Source organism: Spermophilus citellus (genome assembly GCF_964194105.1).
Source record: "Spermophilus citellus genome assembly, chromosome: 5".
NCBI lineage: Eukaryota > Metazoa > Chordata > Mammalia > Rodentia > Sciuridae > Spermophilus > Spermophilus citellus.
Window position 1 is genome coordinate 147,508,743 of NC_138186.1, and position 15,069 is coordinate 147,523,811.

Genomic DNA, 15,069 nt, shown 5'->3' on the forward strand with positions numbered 1-15,069 from the left:
GGGCTTTCTAGTTTACCCTCATGCTTCTGAGTATGATTCAGTTCACTAACATAAGCCCCACAGAAGAATAAAGCAGCAAAACATCCTGAGGACACAGGATGTTTCAAGGATGAGTCTAGATTCTTGTTTACCTATATATCCTCCACGCCAGTAAGAAGTTCTCTTTTCTCTGCACATGTTGCATCATATTCAAACGACCAGTAAATTCATTATTCATATTTTATTCAAAAATCCATGGGACATTATGAGTTGCTTTTCCATTTACCCTTTTAGTTGGCACCATTCAGTTCTGCAAATTTCTATTTCCTTTTTGTTGAGTCCCCATCTTCCACAGCCACCTTTTGGTCTTCACTGACATTCTGTGGGTACCCAGGAAAGACCTCAACCTTTCTATAAAAGATGCCCTATCTCTTTATTCAAAAAATACACAAAAAGGAGTAAGTTTCAAATATTGACTTTACAATGATTTTTATTCAAAACAAATTCAAAACCTAACATGTATCTTGTAAAATGGGGATTTTTAATGGTTTTATAATTAGTTTTGATGTTGCTTACTTTGCCTTCAAATAAATGATTTATATATTAAGCTCAAGATTTTTTTGTCCACGTACATTCTAATCCTTTTCAGGGAGCTATGGGAAGATTTCATATTCAAAAGCCAACACTTCTTTTCTAAAATTTACAAGAAAAGATCCATGTGCCCTATGTAGTAAACAATTACCCAAAAGGATAAAAATCCCTTTTACTCAGGCCCAAATGCCATATCTGGTTGTATGAAAGGAAAGTGTTATTTCCTCGGAGAACAAAAGGAGCCTTTAATTCATTAGGTTTGTTTTTGCCCCAAAGACATGTGTAAGATGGGTATCAAAGATTTTATTTTGTAAACCTTAGAATGATTTGACCTGTGCAGTCCAACTTTTAGATGAGATTTTCATACCAAAAAAGAAAAAAGAAAAAGAAATTGACAGCTGCACTGGATTTAGAACAAAAATCTCAGTATTGTCGTCCTATATAAAAAGGCAAAACTGTTGTATGTTGCATTTTAAGTATGTGGAAGTCGGGAGGGAAGGAGAGTCGCAAGAACATTACATTAAAATAAATACTTCACACACCTTTCTCCCATATCTAAAACTGTTGAAATTCTAATTGGAGAAAATTAGAAGGTAGTTAGCAACTCAATTATTTATAAACAAATATAAAAACACACAAACCAAATGATGCAAAAAAATCTTTTTAATCTAAAAACTCATTTCCCAGGGCTAATTAATAGCCAAACCCTACCAATTTTTATCAATTTATTTGACTAACAAGAGCTATCCAGCATTTTCTTCAAAGTAAGATAATATATAATAAATTTTGGTAAACTTTTCTAAATTAGGACATAATGCTTCAGGCATTCAAGGAAAAAAAATAGCAATATTTTTTTCTTTGGTGTAACCAAAAGGATATATCCAAAAGTTAGCAAATGTTGACATTTCAAGTGATAGAAATGGCCAAATGGAAGTTTAAACTCTGGTTACAAAACTCTTGTAAAAGGATCAGCTTCACCCACAGTTCTGTAGTGCAAGTTTTCAACTTTAATTCTGAAAAATAACTTTATTTAATAAGCAGGAAATAGATTCCATCAGTGTATCACTTACTCCTCTCCTCTGCCCTCACTTCTCCTCTCTCCCTCCAAGTCTCCACTATCACTTCAGTTCTCCAAGAAGGACTCAGCTGCTACTCAAGGAGGGAATTCACTTAAAAACTGCTCACGCTTCTAAACCTCAGGCTCTAAAAGTCGTGTGTATGTGGCTGCACAGCAGCAGGCACCAAGTTTCAGCATTGCCACTTTCCATGTTTTTGCCATTTTTACAAAAAAGAAACAAAGCCTTCTTCCCCCCCAGAGAAAAGTACCTGAACCAGTTAGTTGCTTAGCCTTTACCAGCTCCTGGCTAGCCCTGCCTCCCCTTGGTGAGCATAAATATCCATGTGTTCTGCATTAAGAACCAACCAACTACCACCTCTTTCTTAGAAGTAATGACTTCTCCCTTCCTAGGGAACTCACTCATTTCCATAAGCATAATGCTTTGAAAGCAGTCACCACCTAGTCCAGAAGACTCCATTACTCTATTAACTCTGACTTACTTTCTATTTCTGTACAGTATTGTGTGTGAGTGTGTATTTGTTAAAAAGTGTTCAAAATGCACACACACACACACACAGCATTTTTGGGGGGAAAAAACAAATCTTCCCCAGGAAGCACTTTCAGAAGTTTAAGCTTCTACTTGCTTTGAAGCCACAACAGCAAGTGGCCAGTGAATCCTAAGGGACCCGCAGCTTTGGGGCCCACGGCATGGACGCTGAGTGGGAAGCCACAAGCCAGGGAAGGGCCCCTCAGGCTCCCTAGAGCGGTGCATGGCTCTCTCCCCCAACACCCGGGAGCGGCCCAATCTGGTCCTAACTCTCCTCCCTACCAGTGCCCCCACATGGCTCTGGGGGATCCCTGTCCTCTGTCCTAGCTACCCCATTGGTGCGCCCAGGAGCCCGTGGTTGCACGGAGGTGACAGGCCCCTCATCACACAGCAGACTGCCCTCGTCCATCTCTTCGCCGGCCAGTCCGTCCAGGGAACATGCCTTCGTGCTGTCCAGAGCCTGGTGAGCCCTGTTGTCCGCAGGCTCCACGGGCTCCCCTTCGCCCTCGGAGATGACGGTCATGGGGCTGCTCTGGATGCGGTTCCGCACCCCGTACCTGCTGCTGGCCGCAGAGGGGGGCGTGCGGCTGCGGCCGTACCTGGGCCCGGAAAAGGACAGACTCCGCGGCATCAAGCCTTCGTTCTTGGCCCACTCCTCCTGGGCCCTTCTGTTCTTGCTCAGGGAGCAGCTTGATGGGCTCTCGGGGGTGTCTGGCGCAGGCTCGGACCTGGACCTCTGGAACCGCGGGTCTGTGTTCTTGAGCATCTCTGCCGCCGACATGCGGGCGCTAGTGTCGGAGCGACTCCCCTTTTTCAGCAGCAGAGCTTTGAAGTTGTCGCTGCTGGTGCTGCTCTTCCGCACGCTTCTCTGAATCGACCCCACTTGCTTCGGAGAGGCTAGGCTGGGGGTAGCGCTCGTGGGTGTCACTGGCGGGGAGGGAGAATGGTTTCGGGAGTGATCGTCCTCCGAATCTTTACGGCCAAGGACTTTCCTTTTGGATCTGAGATAACATTGAGATAAAGGTCATTTCTCAGTACTCTCTGCCACAGTCACCCTGCCGCTCTAAGCACACCTTCAGTTACTTAAGATTTGCTTTAAAAAAAAAAAAAAAAAGTATTTTAACTATGGGAAACTTCAACACCCTGGGGGAAAAAAAAGTTTGCTGCATTCCTATGAGTCCATAATGGCCCATGATGATCATCAACTGTGGCCACTCTCCACTCTGTGGGAAACAGACCTCAGGTATGAATTACCTAACACGCATAGGTGCATAGGTCCATTTCCGATTTTCAGTAATTGCCACTTTTCAGCCAACGCCCCTAGACTGGGCTGATCCCAAGTGAACTTCTGCTTACCCTGCTCTCTACTCCTGCTTGTCTTGGTGGGTGCTTGTGCCTGAACAGGCCTAACAGATGAGTGGTCCCCAGAATATCCTCTAAACTAAGACATGACCCACATTTTAGAACAACTCTAGGAGGTAAAAAAATGACACTTTCTGTCATTCTAGAGTTTGACATAAAATTCATTTCCCTCTGCTCTTACAACCTCTAGAAATCTAGTTTTCCAGAAAACAAAAAAGCCAACTGTGCCACAGACTTTCATGACTTTAGGAAACCTCACACTGATCAGGTAGAAAATAAGAGGGATGGGGCAATTTGTGCAAGAGGAGAGGCTGGTCAAAGGAAGTATAAGGTTTTCTGTGTGAAGTCTTTCTTTGGGTCTCTAAAAATCTTCCATTCAATGTGCACATTAGTGCTGGGAAACAGAGAATGTGGCAGATGGGCCAACTTGCCCCTTCATCATCTTCACAGATAGTTACTCAGTGTGTGACATCTCTTCAGCTAACTGTGGGTGGACTTGCTATAAGGAGTCTTGACGCTGTTAATAAAATAAAGACATGGGTATTTCTTTTCTCCTGCTACTAAATTCTAGCTCAGGTAGCAGGTAAAGTTTGAGAGTATGGTAATGGCACACACAGATTAAGAGGTGAATCGGAACACTAACAACCTAGCTTGTAAGCTGGGGCAAGGTACCCATGCCTGCTGCACCTCAGTCCCTGTACTTATGGGGATGTTTGCTGGATGAGATGAGGTAAAGAACCTCTGGGGTCACACAGCCTAGGTTAAATCCCACCTCTAAAGATTTTCTCGTTGTGTGACCTTGGGCAAGTTATATTTTCTATTTTGTTATCTATCTAAAAAGAGGAAACAATAGTGTATAGCTCATTTTTTCTTAATAAAGATCAATGCTATAACAGCCATCAGTGTCAGACCAGGAGGATGTGCTTAACAAAGCTGAGTGCCATATAGGAAAATGAGTTCTTCTTTCCTGCCACCAGTCTGGACTTATTTTGTATAGGGCCTATGTAGTAAGGCAGAGGGAAGGTTGGGCCCCTGTTGGCTACCCAGGACACCTTGGTGTTCCAAGGGTTGTCCCCCACTTTATGCTGAAAAGAAGCTACCAAAGTGGAGGACAGGAAGTGATAAAGACCCAAGACAAGGGGGTGAGGATGGCCAGAGCTGATGGAACACGAGTGCCTATGGTACCTTGGTTCAATGGTCCTGCTCAGCAATCAACAAGAACAGTGGCCTGGTCTAAGTGAATGACCCATGACAGCACAGAAATAAGCACGTCTCAGAATTGTAGAAGAGGAGAAGAATTTAGATAGTCCAACCACTTTGGGTTGTAGAGAAGGTAACTGAGGTCTAGAAGGTGAAAGCTCACAGCTGCTTGGGACAGCTGGGACTTGAAGGAGTTTCGTTCTACTTATAGCACATGGCCCCACAACCAACACTGCTTGTCCCCTGAAGCAGCTTTCTCATTTCAGTCTGTGGTGTAATTTCTTGTTTGGTTTTCAGATGGTGAAGGTGTCCTAAGGTACATAAAATAATCTACAACTATGCTTGATAAAAGATATGGCCGTAAGGGTAGATTTAGAATTTAAAAAGAAGATGGGATTTTAGAAAAGCTTTGTTGGTCCTCAAGAGCAGCTGCCCCTTAAAATCAGAATTCAATTTGAACAAATGGATTATTTGCGTATACACACATACTTATGTATACCTAGGTAGTATGAATTTTAAAGATGTCTATAAGTAGTACTCAAATAGTTAACACTGTCTTAAAAGCTAATTACTTCAATAAATATAAAAACTTCACACCTCAACTGGCATTCTTACACTTTCCATCTGGCTTTAAATCTGAAATGAATTAATTTGCATTATAACATTTGAAAGCTGTGTTTCAATTTAGATAGCCTTTAATTTAAATTATGAATTTAGGTGCTGAAGGACATGAAAAAAAAAGCCCTAAATATCACATACTTCAGATAACATCTGCTAACACAGTATTAATACTACAACAGAAATCCATGTGTGTCCTTGCTTTCTTTTCCTAATTCATTCCTAAGGCTACTTGGACTTTACTTCTCTCATGTGTACAGAGAATGATACAGACTGGCCAATTTCTACATCTGTAGTAGATGTAACTGTCTAGTAAGAGAAACCACAAAATTTTCAGTTCCTTCTGAAGGTTGCCAAAATAAAATGTAGAAGAGACCTTTGGCATATTTTTAGGAAAAGCATGCAGTCATTTGGCTCCACAACAGTTGGGTTTCCTTGAGACTAAGTATTTAGTACACAGAGCAACCAGGCAACACACATCCTTGGGGCTTGCTATTATAAATATATATTACTATATATTTAGCAACTCAATACATTCCATACTAAATCAAAGACTTTGAGTCTTGGAAGAATTTCCTGACAGTTAAATTCCAATTGGTCTCATTTAATTTAGAAAATATTTATTGAGTGCTTATTATGTGTCTAGCATGGTTAAAGTTAGAAACATCTGTGTAAACTTCTAGAAATGCCACTAAATTTGGCTTAAAAAGATGTGATATTTTTCATTTCCCTGTTTTGAGAAGTAGTTGGATAACTAGCTACTTTTTCATTTTTAATGAGATCAAGAAGCCAGTTGGAAAATGTTGCAGGGGGCAGTCTTTAGGGTCTATTACACCAATATTTAGGCTGGGAGGCAAAGAACATAATTCTTCACATATTCCTCAATTTGCCAGCTTGGCTTCTCCCAGGTTACATGTTTATATTTGAAAAAGGAGTTCCAGGTAAGGACAGCACCATTCTTTGCATGTCATGTAACAGGTTTTTTTTTTTTTTTTTTTTCAGCTAAATTTCAAGAATTCAAGTACAGTGCTGACATGGTTGTTTATGTACAGAATCAAAGGATTTTATGCATGCTTTATTTCAGGAGGAAAAAAAGGACCTTGGATCAGGGGGGAAAAGAGGTCTTGACAGCATAAGGGCATTCATAATGGTTACCCAAAAAATCTGAAAGTCTCTGATAAAGAAGTCTAGAAGGAAGTAAAAGTTTTATGTATCATTATGGCCTAAAATACTTACACATGGATATTCTTATCAATTTTTATAATGACATTATTATGGGACCACTAAGCTATAACCAGAAAAATGATGCAGCAAATGAAATGTTAGTGCTCAATCCAATTCACTCTTAAGGTGACCGCATATGAAAAACTAATAGTTTAGGCAGTTTATTTTGAAAAAATGAACCTATACTTTTTTAACTCAACAATTTCCAATGCCAGTAGATGGCACTAGTGGCATATGGTAAAAAGCAAATTTAATTCCTTTGCTCCTGCTTAAAAAGAGATGTACTCTTATTGAAACATTTAAGGACCAAAGAAACTATACCATAAAATTATGGTTTTTCTGTAAAATGGAAAAACATAATAATAAACTAAACACCCTTACGAAGGGAGCTCTGTAGAGCTAGTCTGTGCCTCCTAAGTCCAGTGCCACAGCGTTTCTCACCTGACCTGGATCACCAGCTGCTCTAATCTGATTCTTGTAAATACACTGTCATATGACTGACACATTGTCTCTTGCCACAGAGCAGTGTCTACCAGAAATCATCATATTAAGACTCTGTTCCCAATATCATTGTCAAAATGAGTGAACAGAGTAAAACAGAAATTGGAGTCAGAGGAAATAAAGGCACAGAAAGAAACGCACTAAAAAATTAATAATAAAGTCAATGAGCTGAGACTGGATGGCGGGAGAAGCGTCAAGAAAACAAAGTAGAGGAACCATTTGGAAAGAAGGAATTATAAAGAGAATTAAGGAAGGAGTTGTGATACCTGTGAATAGCTGCGAAAAGGTCTTCTGTGGTCCTGGGTCTGGTGGGGGTCATCACCTCGTCACTCCCATCCCCCTTAAGGAGGAAGTCGCAGGCTTCTGAGGAGGAGCCGGCAGCATTGGTCTCCAGTGCCCCAGCTGAGAGAAGCACACGCGCAGGCGACACAAGATGCACAGTGACTAGAATTTCAGTTCTTCGCCAAGCTCTGAAATATGCTGCTTCCCTGCCACTCCTGACAATCTAAGAACCACAGGGAATGCAGCAGGCTCTATAGTTTGTGATTTTACAAAGATGGGGGAAATGACACCAGCCTGACAGTCAGAACTCATTCTTTTCTGTTACAGAACTTGTACTGAATTGCTCTTAAATTTTAGAACATTTCTTTGCAGCTCTTCAGAAGGGAGATTACTCAGTGCTATTTCATACCTAGCCTGCTGCAGACCACCCCCACCTCCCTATTTTATATCATTCTATAAGCTCTTGCATTAGACCTGAGTTTTAAAAATATTTCATAAAATGAAAAGTTGGTAATTTAATGTTTAAGAAGCCCACCCACTGCTTTATCATAAATCTTATCTGGTCTACCCGGGTTCCACATGAGAGCATTCAGTAGCCCTATTTGGCTCAGCTGCAGATAGATGATCAGAGGTGCACAGCAAGGGAAGCCAGACTTACCTTCTCCCTCCTGTTCAGAGAGGCAGCTCTCCGCATTGCCCCCACCATCCACACTGTTCACGCCTGGCTCTTCCTGCGTGGGGGCTGATAAGGCATCAGGCTGTACCATGGGGACATTGGCTTCCACTCTGCTGGGATACAGGGATCCTGCAGCTCCTCCCTCCAGAACTGAGCTGCTGGAGTCCGTAGCATGAGAACCGGCTGGGGCTGCAGAACTCTCTTTTGCCTCTCTGCTGTGCACAGAAACCTCCTCTGCCCGGATGGGGTTTCGGAAGACTTCCCTCCTGTTCTCCGAGGGTTCTGCAGCGAAATCTCTCTGTGGAGGTGGCACCACCAAGAACAGTTTGGGTTTCTTGGAGATGGGAGGTGGCTTCCTGCTGGGTGAAGAGTCTGGGAGAGGGGCAGTGCTAGGGCCAGGCAGAACCTCTGCTTCCTCAGTGCCCAGCCCAGGACTTGGAGCCCCATGCCTAAGGCTCAGAGGGCTACCATGCTCCGCTGCGCTGTCATGGTCACCCTGACTTGGGTTCTTGGCAGGCGTTGGAAGCAAGCTTGTCACAGAGGCAGGCTGGCTTTCACTCTCCATTTCATTTATGCTATTTCGGGATTTCAGGAAAGCAGATGGCTTTAAGTGATACTGTGGAGCAGTCGGAGCTCGTTGTTCCTGAGCCACTGGTTCAGACAACAGAGCTACCTCGGTGCCCGAGTTCTTTCTCACGGGCCTCAACTGCACCATCTGTAGTACTTCCGTGGTGATCAGGGGCAGCGGTGGTCTGCTGTTCTCCTCCTTGTTTGAAGGCCGCCTCAAGGACTCCTGGGAGGACCCCAGCTGGCCAGAGCTTTTGAAAGAAGGCCTGGTGTCTTTCATGAATTTGGGGTCAAGTGGTGGAGCAGGTGGGGGGCCTGAGCTGGGTAAGAAAGGTGGAGGCAATGGCAAGGAAGCCAAAGAGTCTTGAGGGAAGGGGGAAGGGGAGAGGCACCCGTCAGGGGGGCAGCCGAAGGGGGTGAGAGCTTCTGGGGGTGGAGGGGGGAACAGAGGAGAGTGAGGCAGAGGAGAGCCCTGGGAGCAATCTGCTGAAGGAGGAGGGGGAGGAAGAACAGGGGACTTGTCAGCAGGATATGGAGCTGGAAGAGGAGGAAGAGGAGGAGGAGGAGGAGGAGGAGGAGCAGCAGCAGCAAGGGCCGAGGACCCTGCTGAGTCTGACTTCTTCACAGTGCCACTTCCTTCAGTAGAAGTATTAGAGGAGAGAGAAGTGGACGATGAGGACACAGACACAGAAGAAATCAGCGAGGATTTCCTTTCTGGTACCTTGGGCTTGGCCTTCACCTTCCCATTTGCTGGTGACGCTGATTTTAAAAACACAGGCACAGGGGTGAGTGCTGTGGGTGTATTCGACTGGCTGGAATACCCACTGGACGGAGAAGTGACTCTCTGTGACTTCTCCGGTGATGTGATCTTTGGTTTGACTGGACCACCAGGCACTTGGGGCATTGTGGCCCTGGACCCCTCTTGGATGTGGCGGACTGGCCCGTTTCCAGTTGGTGCCCCGCTGCTGCTGGCTGAACAGCCCCCTGCTGGGTTCCCTGGGTCTTCTTGCATGCCTGTGTAGTCGATGTAGTAGCCCCAAGGGTCTGTGTACTCTGACTTGACACTGCTTGTGTCGCTCTGTGAGGGTGTGACCCCGCACAGGGAGTAGATGTTGGGGTTGGTGGCGGAGGTCATGCTGCTGCCAGCGCTGACTGTGCTCTGGCTCCGGGAACGGGGCAGCCAGGGCTCCTCAAAGTCACTGCAGGGGCTCTGTGAGGGTGAGCTGCTGCCCTTGCCTGGGAGGCTCAGCTGCAGCGAGTGCTGAAGTGTGGCAATGAGGCTCTCGTTGAGCACCTGCCCATTAGACTGGGTCTTCTTCGGGATCCTGCGGAGAGAGTCCGTCCGGGATGGTGGCAGGGGAGGTTTCTTTGCTTTCTTCAAAGAGATGTTTCTAGAAAATGTTTTATCATGGTAATGTGGCCGGTCCCCTTGGCTTTTCTGAGACTTTCCATCGAAAACATTGACCACGCTGTGCCTGGGATTCCCAAAGCCATCGCTGCTACTGCACAGAAGCCCAGACCCACGTCCAGGGTCACCGTGTATGGATGTGGAGTAGCCGTCGTGATCTTCTGAATACAAGGACCTGGCATCCTCTTTGATGGATGTTTGGTCTAAACTGCAGCTACTCATGTTACTTGTGGGGGTGGAGTAACCAGGAGTGGCCAAATGTGGCTTCAGTGGAGATGCCCGCCCGTTGTCAGAGGTTTTGTATTCCCAAGGCTCTGAGCTGCCATGCCCTCTCTCCCCTGAATAACTAGATTCACTCTTCCCATCCACATCCTGGGGGTGACCCGGGAAGCTCAGGCTGTTTCTATAATTATAGGGTATGGCTCGGGACCCATTCTCCCTATCTGCTGGGGCATTTAGTGAAACCTCTGAATCACAGAGGGACAACAGTGTGGTAGCACCAGGAGAATGATTATCTAAGGCCATGGAAGAATGTCCCTCACCCCAGTGGTGACTAGGGGCCTGATGATCCTCTTTCATAGCGTGTCTGGAGACGAGGTGGTCTCTGGATTTCATCTTGGAGTATGAGGATGAGCCGGTCATTTTACTGTCTAGCTGCCCTGCACTCTGAGCAGTGTGAATAACAATGACCTCGGAAGAGGACAAGAGCGTGGCATTTGGGATGATGCTGGTAGAGTAGGTCGCGTGAGGAGAAACCACACACGCTGGGCTGGTTATGTTTTCACTCTCAAAGTGCCTCAGCTCCTGGGATTTGGGCCTCAAAAGTGGCCCTGTCCTGGAGGCACCTCCTAAATGTCCTAAGTTTTCATCTCCTTGTGAGTGAGCCCTCTGGTAGCGGAAAGTGCCCTCCATGTCTTCTGTAGGGCCCAGGGCACCCAGTCTTGACTCCAGGGAGTGAGCGTTCGCTCTGGCTGCAGAACGTGGAAGACTGTGGAAGCCAGCATCGTTGTTGAGACGGGAAGGGCCCACAATACCCGCTGAGTCACTCAGCACAGACATGTTGCCCGAGGAGCCTGAGAAATGGCTCATCTGGGCAGCAATGCCAAGCCCTTTATACGCCCTGATTCTTCTCATGGAAGGAGGTACAACTTTCATGTCCTCAGTCTGACAGCTGGAGTCCCTGGTTTCTGAGCGCGGCCCAGCAGACCGGCAGCTATCAAGCCTTCCTAGCGTGGAGTAGTGGTCTGGGGTGTACACTGAGTGGCCACCAACATCATCTTGGCCAGCGCCCAATGCTGGAGAGAAAGCAGAAAGAGGCTCGTTACCTGAAAATAGGAATCTACAGGTTGTCACCTGTACCCTCAGCCCCTTCTGATTCTGTTGTAATTAGAAAAGGTTCCCCCGTACCCCAATTTAGTTCTTTTCTTTTTTTTCTCCTGTAGGGACCTAACTGAATTTAAATTGGTCCAGATATCTTCCAAACTAAAAACCCTTATTATCAACTTCATACATTCATTTTCTCTTTAACTTGTACTTCAAGTCCTCCCCTTACAGTTCGAGAGCTGCATGTGGAATTCTCAGACACTCCCTTTGAGACCAAGGCTGCTTGGTCTTCAATGCGCCCTTTCCCCCACCAGGGGATGGCCTAGCAGTGACCCAGAACTATCTAGTCATGACCCTCTTTCCCCCCAATAGATGAGTGTACTAGTGGAACAACAGGGCCACAGACATACCATTTATGAGGGATATTGGTATAAAATTGTGTTAATTACATCTGATTCTTTATGTCAGGAGGAAATCCTAAGAAAACGAAAATTGATGTACAGGCCCATCTGTGTTTCAAACATTTCGTTATCCATCTTAAGCCATTATCATCTGTCTGTTGGTGACATTCAAAATTCAACAGCAATCTGTTGTGTTTTGGTGCAGAGAGAGCAGCAGGAACTGATCCAGTGAGCATTTCCTCAAATTAGGATTATTCATTTCTTGGAGTCTTACAACCAGAGAGTAGTATGTTAAATAGAAGGAAATAATCATGCAGAAAGAGAAGGAAGCGGACATGAAAAATCGTTCAGTGTAGATACACAGATGTCAAGCCACCCAGAAAAGAACAGAGATTAAAAAAAAAAAATTGTGAAGCCAAGAACTTACTCGAAGTGTACTGAGAAAATGAAATCAATTCTTAGAACAAGTTAAATCTTTAAAAATAGTAGCAAAACCATGGTTCTATGTTGTTTGTCTTCATTCAGTAAGAAATATATGTGGGGACATAGCCAAACATAATTATATATGAACAAAATAATCCTCTCTGATTCTAGAAAATCAAACCTTGTAGCACAATATTCAGATTGATTTCTGTGTAGTTTTAAGAGTCAGGAAAAAAATTCAAAATTTTGTCTGATTCATTTAAATGAAAGGCAACAAATTAATCCTCAGATAAAACTTGGAAGTAAATATTCAAGATCATACTTGGATTTTTAAAGTGCTGTATGCTGGCTAGTATCCAGAGTCCAGTATTTATGGATTCTGAAGTAAAAACTGCATATTTCTAAGCAAATAAATCACTGTAATTCAAGGAAGCATCCTTGTATGATGATGATGATGATGATGATGATGATGATGATGATTAAATCCAATCCCTGCTACCTGGGCAGTGTGGAGAACAAGGTATCTTTCCCAATTGAATGCTTTTCCTTTAGAGAATCATTTCATTTTTTGTCTAATTTATCTAGCCATACTTTCTGGTGTTTTCTATCTAGATGAAGACCAATTTTAAAGAAACAGTAAAGTGTCTGTTTCTGATAATCATTAGGTAAGTAGTACAAACTTGCAAACCACAGTTCTCATAAGTCCAGAACGCTGGGAGACATGGCAAGGTAAACTAGAGGTCTCAAAAAGATGGGGCAAAAATATAAACCAATATTTTTGCTTAATTAAACTCTATTCAAATGTTACTTTCCCTCATTCCATCTATCAGTCTTTCAATTAATCTATCTATTAGAAATTAGAGTCACTAGTTGTCTATTAAAAAAAAAATTAGCTCTAGCTTAGATACAGTTGTCTCAGTGGCTCCAACTGCCATTCAGGACATGCCATCAGCTGTGCAATGACTCTGTCTCATGTCTGGCAACAGTCACAACACAAATGATGCGGGGAAAGCTATTTTCTTTCCTCCACCATTAGTGGTGGTTCCTTGTCACATGCAAAAGAGAAATGAATATAGGTTTCAGGGACCCAATCATCAATTTAAGAAATATTAAAATTATAGAAGCTAAGATTTCCCTAGCTGGACAGGTCACTGTAGTAAGATCCAAGCGGTAACTGAGTTACCGACTCACACTGTGAGTTCAAAGTGGTGAAAGTTTGTAACTGTTAGGTTCCAGGCTTCATATCACATGTCATATACGGTACATACATCATAGGTACTTATGTGTATGTACATCTTATTCTTCCACTTTTTACACAAAGTCATCCAGCACTTACTTATCCCAAATGGAAATCCACTTAAAATGCAGCTTACCTCAAAACATCAACCTTGTTATCTTACAAAAGTCCTAACTGTTTGTCCTTAAAGTCACTCCTTTGGTTAAGGCACATCTCCTAAAAAGACCAGCTAAAGTACATTACCTGAGTATGATGAGGAATTAGCCTATTAAACACCTGCTGAGCATACCAGTACAGATCTCAAATGTGTTAGCTGTCTCAAGAAGAAAGAGTCTGAAAGAATAATCCACAGCTAAGTGTTGAGAAGGAGAAAGCACAGGTGACATTGAGGCATAAGTTTGGAGAAGGTGCCTGGAGGACTCAGGTAGCACAGGAGCAGCAAGCTACACGAACCAAGGACAGACTTCTCAAATTCCATGGGCGCAGTCGCAGCCCTGCCTTCATTTCTACCAAACCCTTCAGTTATGGAATGGGACAAGCTCCTGCGCCTCAGGAGCTACCTACAGCAGAGGCAAAACATTGCTATTCTTGTCCTAATGTTGCTATATTCTAGAAGGCACAGCATAGGTACTGCAGTCAATGGCAGTAAAAGAGAAAATGCCAGGTAAAGAGGAGCATGCTCTCCCCACTCCCAGGCATTAAGCAGGGGTGATGGGGGAAAACGTTTGTGGCACTGGAAGCTAAAATGTGACTTCAAAGTACTGCAATAGAAATATCACTATTGTTCAGATATGCTCATTTTGACCAAAAGACTAGTAGGCAATTTCAGAAACCATGATTCTGAGTTTCCAGAGTATAACCTTTAATAGTAAATCAAAGTAAATAATATAAGGCAAAGGAACTATGAGGTCATAACCCACAGGTTGGAGAAAGAGGAAGAGGCAAATCTCAAGATAGGTAGCATTATGTTCTCCATAACGACAACAGTGGCTACTAAATTAATAGTAATCCCAGGAACCAAGTGCATCACATGCAGAATTTCACTTAGTCCTCAACTAACCCCATAAAGTAGACCCAGTCATATCACTACCCCATTTGTGGGATGAGGAAGTAGACTCAAGAGGGGTGACGTAATCTCACCCAGAGAACAAGTGGCAGAGTCAAGATTCCAACTGAAGCAGGCTAGTGCTGGAGTCCTGCTCCTGACCTAGGAGCTAAGCTAAACTGCCCCTGTAGGGCCTTGTTAAAGGACAGGGAGAGGAATCTATTACAGAGAAGAGAATGAAAGGATTATCCAAAGGGCATAAAAAGACAAGCACAAGGACATCAGGTAAGCCAACAGTGAATGAAACGACTTTTTCCACCAGCCCCCATTGGTTTGATCACAGGTTGAAAAACACAGAATAAAAGAGCTATGAGTTCCACTGATAATAACAAAGGTATCTGACACCCAACGACTATTTTCTGTCATAATGACATTTACGACTATCTCATATTGCTGCCTCTTGTGAAAAAAATGCCACTAGCATGTCAGTGAAAGTACTGAAATCCACCCTCGTAAGGTGAAGTCCAAGAATGAGGTTTTGGTTCATAGGAACTTAAGATCTAAATCAACAATCAGTGTAAATATGGAAATAATCTGTGTTCAAGATGCCTAGAGATGACGGCAAACT

The 15,069-nt window shown here is 43.8% G+C and overlaps 1 protein-coding gene across 4 annotated transcripts in view; it reads right to left on the bottom strand.

Moving 5' to 3' along the window:
- Positions 1 to 258: 258 nt before the first annotated feature.
- The window catches only part of NHSL1 (NHS like 1), a 238,000-nt gene continuing 223,189 nt past the window's right edge, over positions 259 to 15,069 (bottom strand). For 3 of the 4 annotated variants that reach the window (XM_081293806.1, XM_081293809.1, XM_081293808.1), the window contains exons 5-7: positions 8,020 to 11,307; positions 7,346 to 7,481; positions 260 to 3,175 (exon numbers count right to left, since the gene is read on the bottom strand). In XM_081293806.1, coding sequence (XP_081149932.1) covers positions 2,440 to 3,175; positions 7,346 to 7,481; positions 8,020 to 11,307 — 4,160 coding nt within the window. In that variant the 3' untranslated portion in view covers positions 260 to 2,439. Of the gene's footprint in view, positions 3,176 to 7,345; positions 7,482 to 8,019; positions 11,308 to 15,069 lie in introns of all 4 variants that reach the window. The other variant, XM_081293807.1, reaches the window with a different exon arrangement.